The sequence below is a fragment of the Molothrus ater genome, chromosome 3 (genome assembly GCF_012460135.2).
Source record: "Molothrus ater isolate BHLD 08-10-18 breed brown headed cowbird chromosome 3, BPBGC_Mater_1.1, whole genome shotgun sequence".
Taxonomy (NCBI): Eukaryota; Metazoa; Chordata; class Aves; order Passeriformes; family Icteridae; genus Molothrus; species Molothrus ater.
This window is the reverse complement of record NC_050480.2, coordinates 29765018-29784519: the sequence shown is the minus strand read 5'-3', so window position 1 is coordinate 29784519 and position 19502 is coordinate 29765018. Positions and strand designations below refer to the sequence as shown.

At 40.9% G+C, this 19502-nt stretch overlaps 1 protein-coding gene across 1 annotated transcript in view; it reads right to left on the bottom strand.

The window, feature by feature from the left end:
- The window catches only part of KCNK5 (potassium two pore domain channel subfamily K member 5), a 34749-nt gene extending 18964 nt beyond the window's left edge, over nucleotides 1-15785 (bottom strand). Inside the window, exon 1 of the mRNA XM_036381022.2 lies at nucleotides 15420-15785. Coding sequence (XP_036236915.1) covers nucleotides 15420-15605 — 186 coding nt within the window. The 5' untranslated portion in view covers nucleotides 15606-15785. The remainder of the gene's footprint in view (nucleotides 1-15419) is intronic.
- Between the last annotated feature and the right edge of the window lie 3717 nt (nucleotides 15786-19502).

The following is a 19502-nucleotide window of genomic DNA, read 5'->3' as shown; positions in this document are numbered from 1 at the left end:
CACTCCTTATTTCAGTCTTTTAAGTGCTCATCTGTTTTTCTTGTTTTTCAATTAAAATTTAATCAGACTAAGTGATCCTTTAGAAAGGCAATCTGTTAATTAACCCATATTAGACAGCAGAAATCATGCTCTTCAAGTACAATCTCAATTTATTATCCAGAAATAGCTCTCATTAGTCAGAGACAAGAAGGGGGGGAAAGATTTTACATACAAATTTAGAAGATATATGCTCTGCTCTGGTTTTAGCTTGTTATCTGAAGGCCATGCAATAAATCATGAATTTGGAGGAGATGTAAAGAACCATCTCTTTACATGCCTGAACCTGAAAGACACATAAAACTCTAATTGTGGCTTAAATATAATATTTATGAGTCTGGAAACTTCAGGACACAGTCCAGTGGAAACAAGTTGTGAGTTTACAGATAAATTAATTCCACATCATTGTTTGGAAACAGAAAAGGTAAATAATCCTGCCAGCTATTCCCTGCTTGAATGGATGATCAAAGTTAGACAAAGCATGAGCAGCATCAAATAGGATACATAAGACTTGACGATAAAATTTTTATGCCACTCTATAGTGCCAGTATTTGCTACATTGAATTTTTTTTTTCCCCTACTTTCTCCTGCACCCACTCCACTCACCACGTCCTACCTCCCAATTAAAACCAGACATTCATGTGCTGCCCATTTTAGTAATTCATATAGGTGTAAATGCTGATCACTGCAATGAATTCCACTCTATCTACAAAAAGTCCATAGGGTTGCTTCTACTTGGAGAAACAGTCTTAGTATTGTGTAATGTTCTGCAAGATTAGCTGCTCAATCAGTGCTGGTAACTAGCACCACCACCTTTTCCTTCCCTCCAAGGTGGACACAAACATCACAAAGTGTATTGATATGCTTGAGTTTTGCAGGGAAAGTTACAGCTGAGTAATAAACCTAATCGAGAGAGCTTTCCTGAGGATATGATGCTTCCCAAGATGCAAGTGCACATTTTTTTGGTGTCACTTGGCACGGAGAACAAAGAGAGAGTTTTAAAGTTAGTGGAAAATATCTTGGTAAACAATCCCCATTGAAATGATGAGAAAATTATCTCCTGTGGGACAAGCAAATGGGTGGAGATCAAACTTAACCCTCCTAGCTTCCCAACTTCTGCAATATCTGAAAATTAATATAGAAAAACAGTAGTTCCAGGAAAGGCTCTTGATTTAATAACAGAAAGGGCATGCCTGTAGAAAAGAACCATGGAAAAACCATTTGACTTAGTTCGATTATAGGGACAACAGACTAGCAAAATACAGTTTGAAACTCATCTAGTTTCTTTAATTTCCTACTTCAGTATAGGCTGTAAACTTAAATTCTCCTTGAATTAACCTGCAGTAAGAGGAGAGTTCCAAAACTTCCGTATCTTGAAACTGGACCTCATTGCCCTTGAGAACAACATAGGTTTTGTCATCAATTTTATTTAGAGAAGATAAGCAAGTTTTACTGCAAAAATAAAGGGTGAGAGGAGATAGCGCTGCTTTCTTTTTACTGTGTCAGAAACTATAATGCAAGACCACAAACAAAAACCATTTAAACAAAAATCCAGTTTGGTATAGGAATAAACAACAAAAAAATAAGTCTGAATGAAACTAGGCTTTCAACCAGGCAATAGCTGTTAATCACAGCATTCAGCACGGTAGTGTATAATAACCTCCCTGCCCAAACCAAGGTCCAGATTAACAGTGATTAGTTCAGCTAATGTAAATATTTCTGCACTGTGGTGTTAGGGGTAAGATTTTGGATCTGGAATCCTTATTACTACTATACTGCACTGTGGAGCATATTTTTGTCCTTAGTAAAATCCTCTTAGTAAGAGAGGACGAATTCTCCAGAGAGATGCTGGGAGAGTTTTTACTCTTTTACCATTTTCTGTGGCTCCATTTAAAGGTGTGCAGGAGCTCTTCCTCAAGGATGGACACAATGCCGAGTATCCAAGAGATAAATGGTGAAGAGCAAAACAAATTACTTGGAAAGAAACAACTCTACTGATAAATAGAAGACTAATATTTTTGAAGCACGAGCTTGATTTATTTTTTCTCCTGCAAGACTTCTAACAAGAAGAACTTTAAGTAAGGTTTGAGCCATACAGAATACAGATAATTTCCTTTACTGAACATACTAGCAGTTCTACAAAGTGGATGCATTACCCTACTGACTTTGTGACTTTGTGAAGCCTTATCTTAAGGCCACATGGAAAAGAAGTACAAGTCAAGATCACTGATTTTGTAATGATAACTTGCACTCCTTATTTGTACCAAGTGCTAGTCTACTGAAGGTTTACAGATGGCTATTACATCTACAGCTACAGACATAACACAAGAGATGTCCTCTTCAGATTAAGCACATTTTGCATGGAAATATTCCATCTGACAATGGAAACAGAACACGAATCTCAGCAACATGGTCCAGCGAAAGTTACCCCTGCCCATGGCAAGGGGGCTGGAACTGGAGTATCATTAAGGCTCCTGCCAACACAAACCATTCTATAATTTTGTTCTTTTGCTTTGTAAGAAGCAATGCAAGAGTTACATTTGTCTTTGCAGCTTTCCATCATAAGCATCTATTTTACAAAACAGTGTTTTAAAAATAGGCAGTATAAGAGATTTTCAGTCAAAACACACACATATGTTTTCTAAAAAGTCCTCACATGGTGTACAGAAGTGTTTGTGGAAACCTGTAGTAGTCTGCCCAGACATGATTTAGATAATACTTATTGATTTCATGGTTTGCAATGAGTTCTATGTTTTGCCTTTCTCCATCCTCATGGAAACTTCCCATTGCTTTCCCACACTACCTTTACTGAAAGGAATGTCCTAAATCTGAGGCTTCATTTTTCATGCAGTAAAATTCAATAATAAAATCACAGAAAGATGTTCAGCCCAAAAAGGGCTAGACCTAAGCACAGATCCTCTCTAAGGCAAATTGAGGCCAAGCCAGCATTGCTCACACGAATTGATAGAAAAACAGAGCAGTAATGCCTTTGAAAATATTTGTTGCTCTTTCCGTACCATGAAATCAAGCATGCAAACAAGCCTTGAAGAGAAAGTGAATGTAACACCACTGATCAGAAACCAAGCCGTTTTAAGATGCTACATGGTGAATTTTGAGGGGTTTTGGCAAGTTGAACCATTACAGTTGAATGAATAATCCCTCACTACCAACCTCTACTGTCCTGCTGCTAATTTTGCTTTGACATAACAACTAGCTAACAACATGCTTGATTAGAGACCTCCTGGCCCAGATGAATAAAATAGAAGACTAGGGGTAAATTACTGTGATGAGAGAATTAATTAATTCTGCAATAACCCCCCAAGTTCTGGAACAGTTTCTATTTTAGAGTGAAACATGAAGTCATTGAGATTTAGGTGGTATGAGTCCATAAAAAAACAATTTCAACAACTGGAGTTCTATTTCTATTATGCAGTTCAAATAGGTGTTACTGTTTCCTTTGGAAAAAAAGGTCTAATGTGTAGGGAAATTAACCTCTTGGAGGTATGTCAATATTTTTACAGCATACACTGTTTAAGACTTGCTTGTGTATGATGTATAGCATGGACAGTTAATTTTCCCATAAGTCATAATTCATAGGACAAACAATGTGAGGGATATTAATGGAAAAAGATCAACAAGGTTATTTCCTTTTGTGACTTTCTGCAGAGTTAAATAATAAGTGAAACTCTTAATTCAGCAAATAAGTTAACTGGAACTATTTTGTCATTGCAGAATTGAATACTGAAGCTTCCCTACTTGTGATACCTGCAGATCCAATGCTTCAGCAAACTAATGTTGCCTAATTTTATTTCCCCTTTTGATTTCCGTGCAATGAATGTAAATACCAACTGTTTTCAAGAGGCATCTGGGTTTTTTGACAGATCATGACTACAGAATTTAGTAGTTTATATTTTTCCCCTATTAATTTCAGGACTAGAGTCCAGTTTTATGAACTACTTAATAAACTATTTTGATGAAAAGCATATTCAGTGCTTTACCAGCATTCCCTTGCTCTTTTGATTAATGCAGTAATAGAAATGTTTCCTTTTCACTTTCCCAAGTTCCACATAGACATGTTCTGAAGACAAATTAGCTAAAGGTTATTGCTGCATGAGAACTGCAGCTGTTCTGCAGATGCTGAGTGTCCCTACTTTTCATTGACTTACCAACATTCTCATTCAGAAATAAAACCTATCAGACTATGTCATAGCTTTCATTAGTATAGCTTAATTTGGTGGACTTCTGTTCTGAAATGATTATAACACACTTTGCCTTGGATGGAGAAAAAAAAAAAAAAGTATTTTGACAACTTTTATGTTGCATCAGCTGAAATTAAGACACTGGAATAATCTGTAATACCAGATTAGGCTTCCTTCCTATCTGAATACATACATGGTGACTAATGTAGCCAACTCCCCTTTAGAAGGGCTTTGGAAAATGCTGTTGTCCCCATTTCAGAGATAAGAAAGTGGAAGCAGAAGAGTCAAGAGTTTAATCAAGCCCTCACACCAGCTGGTGACCTGTGTTAGGCAGGGCTAGAACCAGACAGTGTTTGCATGAGACTCTTGCAACAGAGCTGGTACCGATTGCATAAGCAGATGGTAACCCATGGAGCAGTCTGTTTCCAAAATAATACATTTCAGTTCAGTAGCAATTGATTTAAGTAGATTTAAATGAACCAAAACAGTCCTATTGTCAATAAAAACACAGTTTATTGAGATGAATGTATTAGATGCAGAGGGGCTGGACAGAAAATGTTGATATTACACAGGAGAAGTAGAAGAGGAAACTGAGTTTAAAATGAAGCTTCCCACCACCCCCTCCCCCCAACCTCCCATGCCCTTAGTGCATAAGAACAGGTAGTTAGAACAAGTCAAAACACAAGTGATCTAAACTTGACAGCTTTGCTTACAGAGGCCCAATAAACTTCTCAACTCAGTGAGTGAATTGAAGCATGAAGTAACACTGCATACTATATTTGTTCCCATTTATAGCCATGCATTAAAACATGCTTCAGGTTAAGAAATTTACAGAAAGCTACTTGTTAAGAACACTCTAAAAACTGTTCCGTTTCTTAGGCACCAGGAGGAAAATGCCATAGACTTTCGGTTTCACAAGCACTTTTGTATTGCATCCCCAAATTTCAACACAACTTTAAAGGTCTTGTTTCTCTGAAGACATGCTAGAGGCTGCTGCTGAAGCATGCTAGTAGCATCACACACCTCATTTCCTATTTAACAACCTATCCTAACAACTTCCTTGTGTGACAATCCAGTGAGCTTACACATGCTAGAATAAAAATCTTGCTTGTCCCAACAGCATCAAATAAAAAAACTGAAAGTGATCAGACTTGGGCGGAGCAGAGTACTACTTGCAACAACATTTTTAATCAGGTAGACTTTTGAACTACAGAACAGGAACAAGAAAAAGACACACTGTTGGCTATTAACGCTTTAGGGTAGTACCTTCATTTAAGCCACCTTGTTAAGCCAAACAAACAACCAGGTTTCCAGGGTCAACCAAAAACTTTTCATAACTTCAACCAGTCTATCTCCCTATATCATTCCTGTATCAGGCAGCAGGAGGAGGAGGCAAGGCAAGGCATGCTTCCTATGTCAACAGGGACAGGATGCTCTGTATGACTAGCAAGGTGATGGGTTTATCTTAAGGGGTCTAACAAGGGCAAAAAGCCTGCCACAGAAAGGCTCTTAGCTTTGAGACTTCTGTTATAATGTATTTAGTTTTATCCAGGGCTTAAACCTAAAATAAAATATTTTTATTATAAATCCCCTCAACACTAGGTTAGCTGAAGACTGATCTTTGAGTAGGACTGGGGAAAGAGTGGAGGCTGCTCTGAACAAATGTTTTCAAATACAGAGATCTGCCAGCACAGTTATGGCAGGCTAGAAAGAAGTGTGACCAGTAACTGAGATAACAGACTAGGAAACAGTCTAACCTAGACACTCTCAGACCTGTAATAGCTTGGTTTGCCCAGTTTATTTCTTCTGCTGGGTGAGTGTATTATACTGGCAATACCATCAGTTTGCTGCTAAAAGCTAGCTGTGCATTAGAATATTTATTAAACACAGTTGTGTCAGCATATATACAACCCCCTTTTTTTTCAGTAATCCAATAACATTAAAAATAACATAACATTAAAAACCATATACACAACATATGCACAGGAACACAATCTTCTGCTTTTTAATATATTTGGCACTACACTAATAAGTACACAGAAGGGGCTTTCTTACCAAGGGAGCTTCCAATCACTAACTGACAGAAAGCAGAACAGATACTGCTTCAATCAATCTCCAGTCATCTTTTCAGTCCTGTACCACATCTAGTTCCTGGTCAAACCCCACAGGTAAACTAGAACTTGCATATATCTTGTAGAAAGGATTTTAACTAAGTGAAAAAGTAAGCTTAGTCAACTGAAAAATCTTTCCACTTTAAAACTACCATGCACACTTTCAGATTCACAAAATTTCCCATCCATTTGCAGGTTTCCCCTGAACAGCTAACACAAGACAAATTGCAGGCAAAGAGCAATGTACAGCATTGATGTGTGGTAGGTAATTAACAGACTCTGTGCTCCATCACTTCTCAACTGTCCCATCCCTGGGAATGCATGAAAGCCAAACCACTTTGTCACCTTCTTGCTATTGTATTGAAGGCAAGAGGGATCAAGTGGCAGAAGTACCATAGTTGTTGCCTTCTGCTACTCTTTTCCTTCCTAGCCCAGATTTCCTGCAACTGACATCTGTGACTGTTCAGCAGCATCTAGAACCTTCTCCAAAGCTGAGACAGAGAAAGCACTCATACACTTCTAAGTAGAGAACACTCAAGCTTAAAAGCTGCTCACATAAAGATGCTAAGGAAGTCAACAAAACCACAGAAAAGCTGCAGTTGCCTCAAATAAGTAAGACAGTTTTTCCAATATGCACAGAATTCAGCTGAAAACACCTAGTCAGTATCTAGCATGAAACTACTTTATGACAGTGTTTCTCCAGCTATGAGGACATCTGTCCAAATAACCAATTGTCTAATTGTAGCAGAGCTGAACAAGCATTATTAAAACATGCAAAAAAAGCCAAGGCGCTCTCAAAGTTTGAACTATATTTTACTTCCCCTAAATATAAGATAAAGACATCTATTCTCATTTCATTAATCAAGTTGACACCTTTAGGACCTTGCAGAGACCATGTAACAACTTCATGAAAAAGCACTGTTATCCTAGTCACATCCAATTAAGACACTACCAGAAAATCTAGTATTACTGTAACAAATAATGTAAAGACACAATAAAGATGACTACTGGGTTTGCTGCTAAACAGAAGCAACTTCAAAAATTTTTGGTCTCTCTCCCTTTCCTTGCCTTCCACCTGAAAAGCCATGAAAAAAGTTGGAAGCAGGCAAGTGGCATTTTAAAAGGGCAATTGATAGTGATACAGGTGAAAAATTTTCAGAGTGCACTGATAAAAATGAGGAGGGAAGCACAAACTCCAGTGCCGTTCAAAAACCCTTGTGCCAACAAGGCAAGCACCGATTGCCCTCTGTCATTCTGCAGTCACGTACACACCACTTAGACAGGCCTGAAGCCTTAACTGGTGGGTTATCATAGATCAACTATTTAACTTGATTTTAACACATTTGCATTACAGTCTGTAGCTGGTTAACAGCAACTGTAAGAGCTGAGCATGTGGCAGGTTGAGCGTTCCAGCCAGATGAATGCAAGAGAGGCTAAGGGAGAAGTCAGTATCACAGTGAGCTTGATTAAACCCTTCTCTTTGTTCAGCTGCTTGGCTCCAAACACCTCCTCTGTTTCTTTGGTGCCTGGAGGAGATTCATCAACCTCACTTCCATTACAGACCAGAACCAATCTACTCACAAACTGCAGTTTCTCTAGCGAGGGACCAAACATGATTCTTGAGCAACTTTCCTCCACAGCTTTTTTACTCATTTGGAGTAGGCTGCGAGTAGCAGAGAAGAGCAGCAATATGTGCATCTGGAGGTCACACAGAGAAGTCATCACTGATAATTTGATATTTTAGCCAGGCCATCAAAAATACTGTATCATATCTGGCTTTGCTTTCTACCTCGGGACCTTCACTAGCCTTTGCAGAATTATTTTCAAGTTCCATCAGCTATTACTCACTCGCTGCCATTATCTGACAATCTTGTGACTTACTTTGCAGTCCAAATGGATGTTAACTGTCACTGTTGTTAGGAAGTATCAGAATACAGAGACCTGTGATAGGTCCAACTGGAACATTTTTGCACCTCTTGCAAGCTCAAAGAGACGTACAGGTCTGAGTTTTGTTTCTCAGCAGTTGGAAACTGCTTACACAGTATTTCCAAGATGCCAACACAGAACAAAGTCAGTTTAGTTTTGCTCAATCACAATTTGTGTCTGCCTTTTCATTAAGGCAGAAATACAGTCCTACAGACAGGCTGACCTGTAGCAATCAATCCCACAACAGAAGTTAAAAAACATAAGTCCATCGTAAGAAACACTACAGATACACATATGGTTAGAAAAAGAAACACAACCTATTTATTATTTGTTTCCTACTTCACTTTTATCACTCACATTTCTTTCTCTTAAGAAAATCTGTGTATGAGGTTTGATTTTAAAACATTTCAGAAGCTATTTTGCACCCAAGAGTGCATTTGATCCACTCGAGTTCACACAACACAATGCAAGGAAAAAAAAAAAAAAAGAAAAATAATCACTTCCCTACTATTTTGACTGTAAATAGAGCTACTAGGGCAATACATGCCTAGGAATAATCTCTCCTGTCTACAATTCAAGAACCTGGTGTTCTAAAGAAAAGATCTACTAATGCAGTGATGGTGAGGGACCTGACAGAATCAAGACAGAAAATAAAGGAAGACAAAGCTCCTTCAAGCCCAAGGCATCCCCTCAGCAGACAGTGCTAGCAAAAATGCAGAGTACATATTACATGCTTATTTTGAAAGTTCAATCGGCCTCAAAGAGTGGCTCTCCTGAGGATGTCAGTAGCACCACAGGTGGTGCTTCAGGATTTTAATTTAACCGAAGAGTTCAACTCTTCCACTTGTCCTGTTACCACATTCTGTTACATACTACAGAGCAGATTCAGTTTGTGACGAGCTCAGTTTGGACTAAACAAAGCCCAAAGACATACTACTATTCCAACCTACTCCAGGAAGAAATTTAACTACATGTTCCTATGCATTCAATCCATAGAATCAAACAAGTGCCAGGACAAAATAAAACCTCTGTAAATCATAGGCACTGAGATCAGCAGATCCACAGCACCAAAGTGCACAAGCATTCTCCTCTGCTCCCCAGATGATCAGATTATTTACTGTCACTTGTAATCCAGCTTGTTTCTGGGTTGTGTATTATTATGTTGACATCTAATTGCACTACCAGCAAGGAAAACAACTGTTCTGAAAGTCAACAGCATTCAGAGAAAAGCAAAACAATTCATTGTGTTTAATTATTAATACATAGCAAAAACAACTATTTGTTTTTAAAAAGGAAATCTGTACAAACTCATCCTTACTCTGTATCTTCACCGGGTACAGAAGGTATCTTGCAAAAACCATATATACAGTATGAACCAAAGCATAGAACAAGCTGTTGGTAACTTGCAAAACTACCTGCATGCCATGGTCTCTGGAGCAGAGCTTGCCAAAAACACACCTAGTAGCAGAAGGTAACATGCAAGGTAACACAAACATTCAGTTCTCTAAGGTAACAGAAGGACAGCATACTAGGAACACTCAAAGATTAAGTGCATAACAGGAAAAAGGAAAAGCCCATAGCAAAAAAATTATGGATTCTGATCGATTGCTATTGCTCCATCAGCAGAGTTGCAGTGTATGCACTATCAGCTTTGTTTAACTATGTTCCAAGAAAGTTCAAACAATTTAATGGTTAAACAGGGAAAAGGAAAAAAAAAAAGAAAACACAACAGAAAAGCATGCCTGCTTACATTTGGTTTCCTGTGTAGAAACACACAGAGAAAAGCTGCGGGGTAATGCAGCTGGACAGCAGCAGGAATTTCTTTGCAGAAAGGGCTGTTAAGCATTGGAACAGACTACCCAGGAAGGTGGTGGAGTCGCCATCACTGGAGGCATTCAAGAAACAACTGGACATGGCACTCAGTGCCAGAGTCCACTTGACAAGTTGGTGTTTGTTCAAAGGCTGGACTCTATGATCTCAGACGTTTTCTCCAACCCTAATGATTCTGTGCTGCTTGTCCTCAATTCTTTAATGTTGCAGTGGCAGTACCCCTAAGTCACACTCTGAGGCATCTTAGTCGGCCGTGGACAGTGGTTCTACATTTTCATCTCAGTTCATAGCTGCTGAATTTGGACTAGGCATAACGAAGATATAAATTTGAACAATCCAGGAAGACCTTTTTCGCATGCATAAGCCTTAATTTACACTGTCGAGTTTTTATATGAAAGATAATAGAAGTAGTTAATAACTTTGTTTCATTGGCAGTCACTTGTCCTTTGAAAGATGCTCAGCTTTACTTTGCTCAGCCTATGAAAAAGGCTTCACCTTGAAAGAGACAAGTCAACTGTCATTCCAGATAATGAATTCAGTCCCCTATTTATCCACCCCACCTTCAATATCTCCAATGGAAGGGATCAGGATGGTAAAGAGCAAACAAACAAACCCAAGTAAGTCTAGAATCTCATTTATCCATCTCCTGAAGAGCACAAAAAAGGGAAAATATTATGAAAAAGATGCCTATTAACTTTACACTGAAAAACAAGTCACTCTATAAAGCTTAAGCAAAAGCCATCATCTCTGTTAAATGTTGAATAAAGCATTGAAAACCTAGCTCAAGTTTTTAAGAAAACTTTAGTTTTTCTAGTTTGCAGACTCTCTCGAAAGTGTTGCACATAGATTTAAACCCTGAGGTAGCAGCTTGAAATAAAAGCAATGTGGGAAACAATGTTCAGAATGAGAGAATATTCTTAAATTTTCACAATTTAAGATAAATTCCAAGAATATTCAAGCAAGCTTCACCATCTTCAAACACAAACCAAAATCCTGGAAATGCACCTGCAGGTACTTGTGAAAAATGAAGACACTTTAAAAACCAGGGGAGAAACTAGTATTAATCCACTTAACTGTTATTTTCTTTAGCATAAACCATGTACCATGTATATTCCAGCAGCCATCCTTAGAAGTCTTCTAAAATATTTGTTCACAGCACTGGGCTTTAAGTCTAAACATTTCAGTTTCTAAAGTTATATCTCAGGCCTGCTTAGAGTCTTAAACGCTTCTCAAATAAAGACTCCAACTATTTGCTCTCATACTCCGTATGTTTGTCTGCTTCCCCTAAACACAGGCAGCAGTTTCTCTTTTCATTTTATTGCTGTTTTGAAAGCAACCATTTTCACTCATCTGCAAATGATTCCCTTTCTTTTCACCAGCCTTGATGTTTATCAGTGGGACCCGTATCATTTTTCAATGACTCTGGTGGGCAAGTAGAAGATTTCCTGGTAAATAAGACGCGGCCCAGGGTAGGCAAACCTTTGCTCATGTGAATAGACAAAATTGAAGGTCAAGAGGGCACCTTCTTGCATGAATAGCTCCTTTATCATTAAAGCTGATGTTTCACAACCGGGATGGAGCAATAAAGAGTAAAAGTAAGGAACTGGAGGAGAGGGAAATGACTGAATCACCTTATATTTGGTTCAGTCTTCCAAACTCCTTCCTACAGCAGGGGAGATAAAAGTGTCATCACTGGATCCCTGCTTTGCTGCTCTTCCTAAAGAGTCCCAGAACTCATGGGCACTGAAACAAGTGGCAATGACAAGCCACAGAATTGTATCAACAGACAAAGCTGTTACACTACTTTTAAGATCCTACAATGATGATAGATATGATTAGTGACATTAATACTAACAATGTTAATTTCTGCACACATTCCAAAGAGTTATGAGACATTTCTCTTCCAAAGTAATTGTACATAGAGATGAGAGATTACACAGCTCCCTGTGTCAATACACAGTTGTGGTTGAGGGTCTTTGGAGGCTTAAATAATGTGAATAATGTGGCATCTCAGCCACATTTATATCTGAGCAATCAGCTCTACCCAGAAGAACGTGGACAAGCAGAAACCAGCCTATACACAGCCTAGGGTGAGCTACCTTTAAAATCAGGGTCTACATAACGTTACTCTGAGAAGTGTTTAAGTACTTTACCTCTTACAGTTATGATAAATAGTATGGTACTCTCAACAATCAAAAGCAAATGGATTCTTCACACAAGAGACTCCTAAAAAGTTGCTTTTAAGCAAGTTTATTTTTAGGTATTTCTCAGGATGGAGGGAAAAGGCTTTCTTTTTAGCATATCCTACAATACTTAGCTTGTAAATTTTTGCAAGTGTGTTAAACACATTTCAAGAAACATTTATTGTGGTGTATTTCTACTGTAATACATTGTGAAATTTTTATTACAGAATATAAACTTTAGACAGTATTTGACCAAATACAGCCCACTTAATAATCAGTCAAACTGTTGGTACAGAGATGCTGGTCTGTACGTGAGCTGAGAATCTGTGCTGATAAACTATTTGTCTTTTTAAGTGCTCAAGATCAACGCTACAGTTCTGGCTTTGCAGCCATTCCACACAGTTTCCATTCCACTTACAGCTAGCATTAGGCTCAAAGGAACACACGAGCTAACCTGGGTGGGGAACAAGGGCAGCAGAGAGACCGGTCTCTGAATAAGTCAGTCCTTGTCACCTTTCAGGCTGCTTCTGGAAACAAAATTGGTATTGTTAGTCCAACTTGAACATTTCTTGGCATCCTTTCATTTTACCAACACGCATTTAAAATTCTACAGTTGGTGATATTTGCTGAAGAACTTTATCCAATATGTTTTAAATGGGGGTCTTAAATAGATCAGAGAAGCAACAGCAAAGCTCAACATGGCTCTGTAAGTCACAAGAGTATCAGTTGGGACCAACATCAGAGTGAAAGAAAAGGCTTCAAGATGAAATTGCCTATTAAAAAAGAGACAACAGCAGACAAATTAGTTAAACCATGCAAAATCCCAAGCACAAGTTTAGGGAGTCCTTGAAAGAAGCTAGAAGAGGAGGCTCAGAGGAACAAGATAGCAGTGGGGATGAGGATGAGTGGGGAGGTGTTAAAAGCCCATTTTTCAAATCAACATGTTCTGGTTGTGAATAGAGAATAAATTTGGAGGTTTAATAATAGAAGAGGATGATCAGGTTTTGTAAAAGAGATGCAAGCAATGTTTTAAAGATTCTGCACAACTCAACAGAAGCAGCATTGAGTGGATGAGAAAGGACAACTACAAAGACTATTTCTGATATTCTTTACAGCTTATTTAGGACAGAATCCTGATGTCCTTACATGATTTCCCTCCCGCCCATCAGTTAGCTTCAGCTAGGTTAGATTTCACCCTACCATTGTCCTCTGTCAGATATGACACACTCCCCTCTTTCCCATCACTTCTTACATAGAAGTTGAATACGAACAGGCACAAAACTACAACTCTAAAAGAGAGCAGGCAGTAAAGTTTGCAGTTACCAATAACTGTGAAATAAAGGCATTTACATTTGAGCTAACCTGAACTTAGGATGACAACAGAATATCTATGTGGGATCATCAGACTAGCAAGACTGGACATGGATAGTAGGATAGGATTGGAAGAAGTGCAGAGGGAAACCTCAAACCACGTATGATACTATCAGCAGGGGCTAATGCATTGGAGAGGAAAGGCCGTCCACATTTTTTTCATTATCATCTTGTATTTTAAGAAAAAAATAAACCCAAAACCAAAAAAACCCCAACTTTCTGCCACTTCAGGATTCATTGTGATACTCATAATGGGAAAAAACAACCAAACATAAAACGCTGTTAATGATTCCCTCATACCAACATAATTTTCATAATAAATTAAGGCAGAATGTAGATCCTGCATTATGTCTGCAGCAAGTTAAGCGTGCCAGGCACATCCCAATCCAAACAATGCTTTTTTCCTTGAGGACATTAAAACAGGTTTGGGATATAATCTAGAGTAAGATTTCATTAAGACTCCAGAACAGCAAAAACCTACTCCAAACACATAGCATGTCTTTCATTTTCCAACGTCTCTTAATAGCTTCAAGCCTCTATCCACCTGTTCCACTAAATACCACAGACACTTAGCAAGGCACTAAGACGGGAACAATAAGGACATTGCCACCAGAACGCTCTGCTATCTGAAGCAGACAGAAGGAAGCCACCAACCGAAGAAAGAGAACTTTAACCACAAACTTTTAGGATAAAGAATCTGTACTCTTCCAAGCTTGCACAGTATCTATTACACCAAGAAAACTAATGAGCCACTTTGCCATTCTTCTGTATTTGAGCATTTTAATCGACTTTTAGTGAATTTGAAAATAAAATAATTTTATAAAAATCCAAACATAATGAACAGCAAACCTTACTCGGTATAAACATTTCTGAAATAAAGGTCCCAAATGGCTCACTCTCACCACTGGAGCCCCACACATCTGGGCAGTCTGTGTTTCATAGTTCACTACTGCTTACCACGACATTTTAACAGATTCCACATCCATAAGAAGGCACTACTAAGTTTATATAGCTCTCGGATTTAATACACGCTATCGATTAAGAATTAGGTTTGAAGAGCATTCTGCCGGATGAGCGAGACAGGACGATTATCAACTCCTTATGGCTTGGAAAAAAAGTCAGCCTCCTGGAGTATAACAGCGCAAGAGTTGCGAGCATCCCTCCGTGCGAGCCGTGCACCCTTTCCTCCCGTTACCCCGACTGACCGGCGGGACCCCTAGGCACCTCTCCAGCATTTAGTACGGGAAGAAATTAAAAAAGAGAAAGGGAAGAAAATCAGACCAAACACAAGAGGATCGAGACACTTGGCTTCACCTTCCCTTCCTCTTAACACAACATCCATTGAGGCAGAAGGAGCACCGTGGGTGCTAAAACAAGAGCCGCATTCACGGGCGCCGGGTTGAGCAGCGGGCGGGAGCACACTCCGGGCGGCACCTCTGGGCCGGCCCGCTGAAAATCAACCCCCAGCTCCTTCAGGACTCAGAGGGAAAGAGAAGGCTCTGTCATTAAGTAGTCAGGACGATTAAGAGGTTTCCCTACGCTCCCGCTTCAAGGACAGTTTTTCGGCACCGGGCTTTGTGAAGGCACAGACACGGTCGGGCTGTGCCGGGTCCCGGCTGGTTCCTCAGCCCGCTCGCCCACGGGCGCGGGGTTTTCCGCTCCCGGGCCCCCGGCAGCACCTGCTGCTGCTGCCGCCGCTGCTACCGCCGGCACCCCCCGGCCCCAGCCCCGGTTCCCGCCCCGGCGGCGCCCGCTGTACCTACCTGCAGGATCCTGTCCAGACCCTCTTGGCCCAGGCAAGGGAACTGCTTGAGCAGCTCCGTCTTCTGCCGCTTATAGTTGTCGGTAGCCGAGCGCCAGTGGGGCTCCTCCAGCACCTCGAAGATCGCCGCCCCAATGGACAGGTAGAAGATGATGGCTGAGGTCAACAAGGGGCCCCTGTCCACCATGGTGCTGGCGGCGGGCAAGGAGGGCGGGCGGGCGAAGTGCGGCGGGTGGGCGAGCCGGGGCGTGTGCCCCGCGCTGCGGCCGTGGGTGCCCAAAGCCGCCCTGTCCTTCCCTTGATACCTCTGCCTACGCCGGCCGTCTGCGGTGCCTCCTCTCCCGGCTTCTGCCGCGTTCCCTTAGAGTCTTCCACACTCCCCTCCCACTCTCTCCTCCTCCCTCCACTCCCCCCGGGCTGTCTCCTTCTCCTAGTTTTCTCCTCCCTCCAGAACAGCGATTTGAATCTGGGGCTCTCCCGCTTCCTCTCTTCCCCCCCGCCCGCGCATGCGGCGCTGCCGCCGCGGAGCGGCTGCCGGGGCGCGGCGGGACCCAGCCCGCGGCCCGGCCGGGGGCGGGCGGTCCCCGCGGCGCGGGAGGGAGGCGGTGGGGTCTGGCCATCGCCATCGCCAGCCCCCGAGGGGCCGCCTGGGGGAAGGGGAGCGGGGCCGCGACCTCCGTTCTTCCCGCCCTGCCTGCCGGGAGCCGGTGTGGGGCCGGGAGGGCAGCCCGGCCCCGGCCTCTTCCCTCCTGAGCGCGGTTGGTCCCTGCGCCCACAGCCGTCCGTGCGTCCCTCTCTGTGTTTTCCCCAGAGTCAGGGTAAGAAGGGCTAACGTCGCTCAGTTTTATTTTACTTGTTCCCTCATGCCGGCAGGTTCAGCGGAATTTCTCGTTTTCGACGCCGGGAGGCTGTGAAATGAGATCTGTGGCTTTCCTGGATGCGTGGAAGCATGAGGGGAAGCTGAGCAGGAGCTTTGAGGAGAAAAGATGTCCGTCGGCAGATTTCACCCCTCCCTGAGACGTCCACACGTGGGCATTACAGTTCACTAGGAGCAGAAACTGCATCTCCATTTCTTTCATGCCTTTGGTACCGTCAATAAATATCGCTATGTCCCTATGTGTTTGGGAGGGAGGGGAAACACCGGGTAGTGATTTTCCATAAGATGCTCAAAACATCTTCCAAGCTGAAGCTCTCTTGAAGCTCATCCTGTTTGTGAAGCCTTCTCCAGGGACCGCTTACAGCCACACACAAGCCCTTGCCCTTCTGTGTTCGAATTTAAATGGGTTAAGGAGAGATACAGTGATGTGTTATACACACTGGCAAAGTGCTTCTGGTGTGGACACGGTTCATCTTACAGACATAATTTTTGTGAGGGTAACTTGTTCTGTTTCTCTTTCAGCCCCCACAACAGGAAGTAAACACTCAAAAAGTAGAGTAGTTCATGTCAACTGCATCAACACTAAGAGATTTGGGGTATATAGGTACTCAGTTGGAGTACACAAACTAAAAGGCTGAGATAAGCCCATGCAGACATAGTTGAAATGGGAAAAGGAGGAATGGACGAGAATGGGAAAGACAAAGGAGAGAGGTAGAAAATATGCAAGAGAGTATGACAAAACAAAAAGGAGAGTATGTATAAGGCAGAGGAACATGCATTGGTTAGAGATACCTATATAAAACAATCAGGCCCAATGTATACTCATGTGATATTGCCCCCAAGAAATCACATGGTCCTTCCACTAATGTATATAGTGCCCAATAAAAATACATCCACAAGAGGTTCCTAGCAGCCTAAAAGCAGGACTGGAGAAACTACGAAATCCACAAGCACATCAAGTGATCAGTCTTTGCATGGGATTTTCCAGTTATTTAAAGGAAGCATTAAAAGGAAAAAGAATTTTCAAATGAAGTAGTTAAAAAAAAATAATTTATATGTACTAGAGGGAATAGCAAGAAAAAAGCATCATAATAAACATTTTTTAAATGTCATAAACTAGGCTAATTTTTTTATTAAGGGAAAAATGGGGGATCCCTCATGAAGTTGAAAGGCTGTAATTTCCTTTTAATTAAAAGGAAAAGAAGAATTTAATGATGCACAATTACCACATGAAAATTATTCCCAGGTGTTATCACTTGGCCCAAGACCTTTGCAAAACATGAAAAGCCATTGGCCATAAATGAATAATGTGAGCATCTGTCATTCTTTCACTCGCTGATTTTAAAAAATTGTATATAAGTACTTATGGCAAGTGACTGAAAGAATTGAAGAGCTTTCAGTAGGAAAATTATGATAAAATTTTCTTTTCGTGCTCTTGCACCTTCTTCTGAGTCACCTGCAAGTGGTTATGTTACTCCGACAGCGGCAGCAGTAGCCTGACACATTACAGCAATGCTGCACTTGTGTGTTCCTGACCCTGAACATCTGTGCTTCGTAACTGGAAGGTATTTGATTAAATTTTGAAACTGTACTCTTCTCCATCTGTCTTTAAGTCTCTAAAGGCCCATTTATACATTGAAACAGTATCTTAAAGGCACAAGGAATGACACGAATGACCCTGAACCCACTGCAGTTCCAGAGTGCAGACAAGAGCAAAAACACTTTCAGGCATTTTACAGAAAGTTTGTTTGTGATTTTGATTCAGCATTTCTACTTTCCACTCTAAACTCCTAATCACTGATTGCATAATTAGTACTCTCAGTAACTGAGTCAGTCCATATTTAAAAACAAACAAGCCTGTAAATCACATACCATTTTTCCCTGTGTTGAAATGCTATTGCACTTGTTAGACTGTCTCCTTGTGTTTCCCTGGGTTTAAAAGAGGTGAGCCTGGTAAGGAGCAACATCCAGAAGAATAGTTTATTCCCCAGGGAACCATAACCAGCTACTCCTGCAAGCAGAGGTGATCCACTGCATACCAACAAACTTCAGGTACTTAGATATTTCACTTTGATTCCATTGTCTTTGCAGAACAAATTACAAGGTATACTTTCATGCTGCTGGCCATGTAGTGTGGGAAGAAGGAATGTTTTGTGTAGCTGGCCTCTCTTTGCACCTCCTGATCTAAAATGCTTCTCCTGACCTTAGAAAAGATCCTATATCCTTTTATTCATGGCCCTTTTCTCCTCTTTGTTTCCCTTGGATTAAACAGTACCCCTATTGTCAACCCACAGCACCTGCCACATAGGCCCCACAGCTTTTCATGCTAGCTAAGTTAATCAAAAGGCTGGGGTTATTCACTCACAGGCTTTTAAATCTCATTAAAAATCAAGGGAGAAACAGCAGAAAGCACTGTGGTGAGCAATACCACACGTATCAATCATTTGTGTTATTTGCATAGGACATTATTTCAGGCTGTCCAGTCCAAAAGGAAATCTCTTTCATCCAAGCTGTATGTCTAAGACACATTTGTTGTACAGATGTTTCCTAGGACAGCCTGGAATGAATGAATAAATGTCAGAAAATGTTTTAGATGGAGCAAGTAAAAGACATTATTTGGGTAAAAGAAACCTGTCATGTAGTGGCAAAGACTGCATGTTACACCGGGCCTCTCTTCATGCCTCTGCCATTTTTCACTTAGAAGCCTATTTTTGGCTGGTTGATGACTGTTCTCAATGCCTGTCAACTCTGCATCTTTCATTTATTTTTAAGTGTTGAAATTTAGACACCTCCAACGTTTCCTTTAAGTGTTATGCCTCCAGCCATGGATGGTTTAACTAAGTTGAGGGTTGCCCTGTCGTGACTATCGTGAGCAGTTTTGCTTCTTTGATGCAGTCCAGTGCACACAGAGAGGGTAAGGGTGGTCTGCAGATGATGCAGAATTTTATATGAGGCATTTGTGGAAAGTTCAAAAATTCTCCATGGGATTGTTCATACCTTTTGGCTTAAGTATTTACAAAAGCACATTTTATCCTCTGAATGTACAGTAACACATAGTAAATCATAATAAAAACCTTTACCAGAACAACCTGCATACCACTGCAGCAGACTTCTTTACCCATGGGCAGATAATGAGTGAACAAACACCACATGACAGATGTTAGTCATGCTGCTTAATGAATAACTGGTGATGAGTACGATACCTGT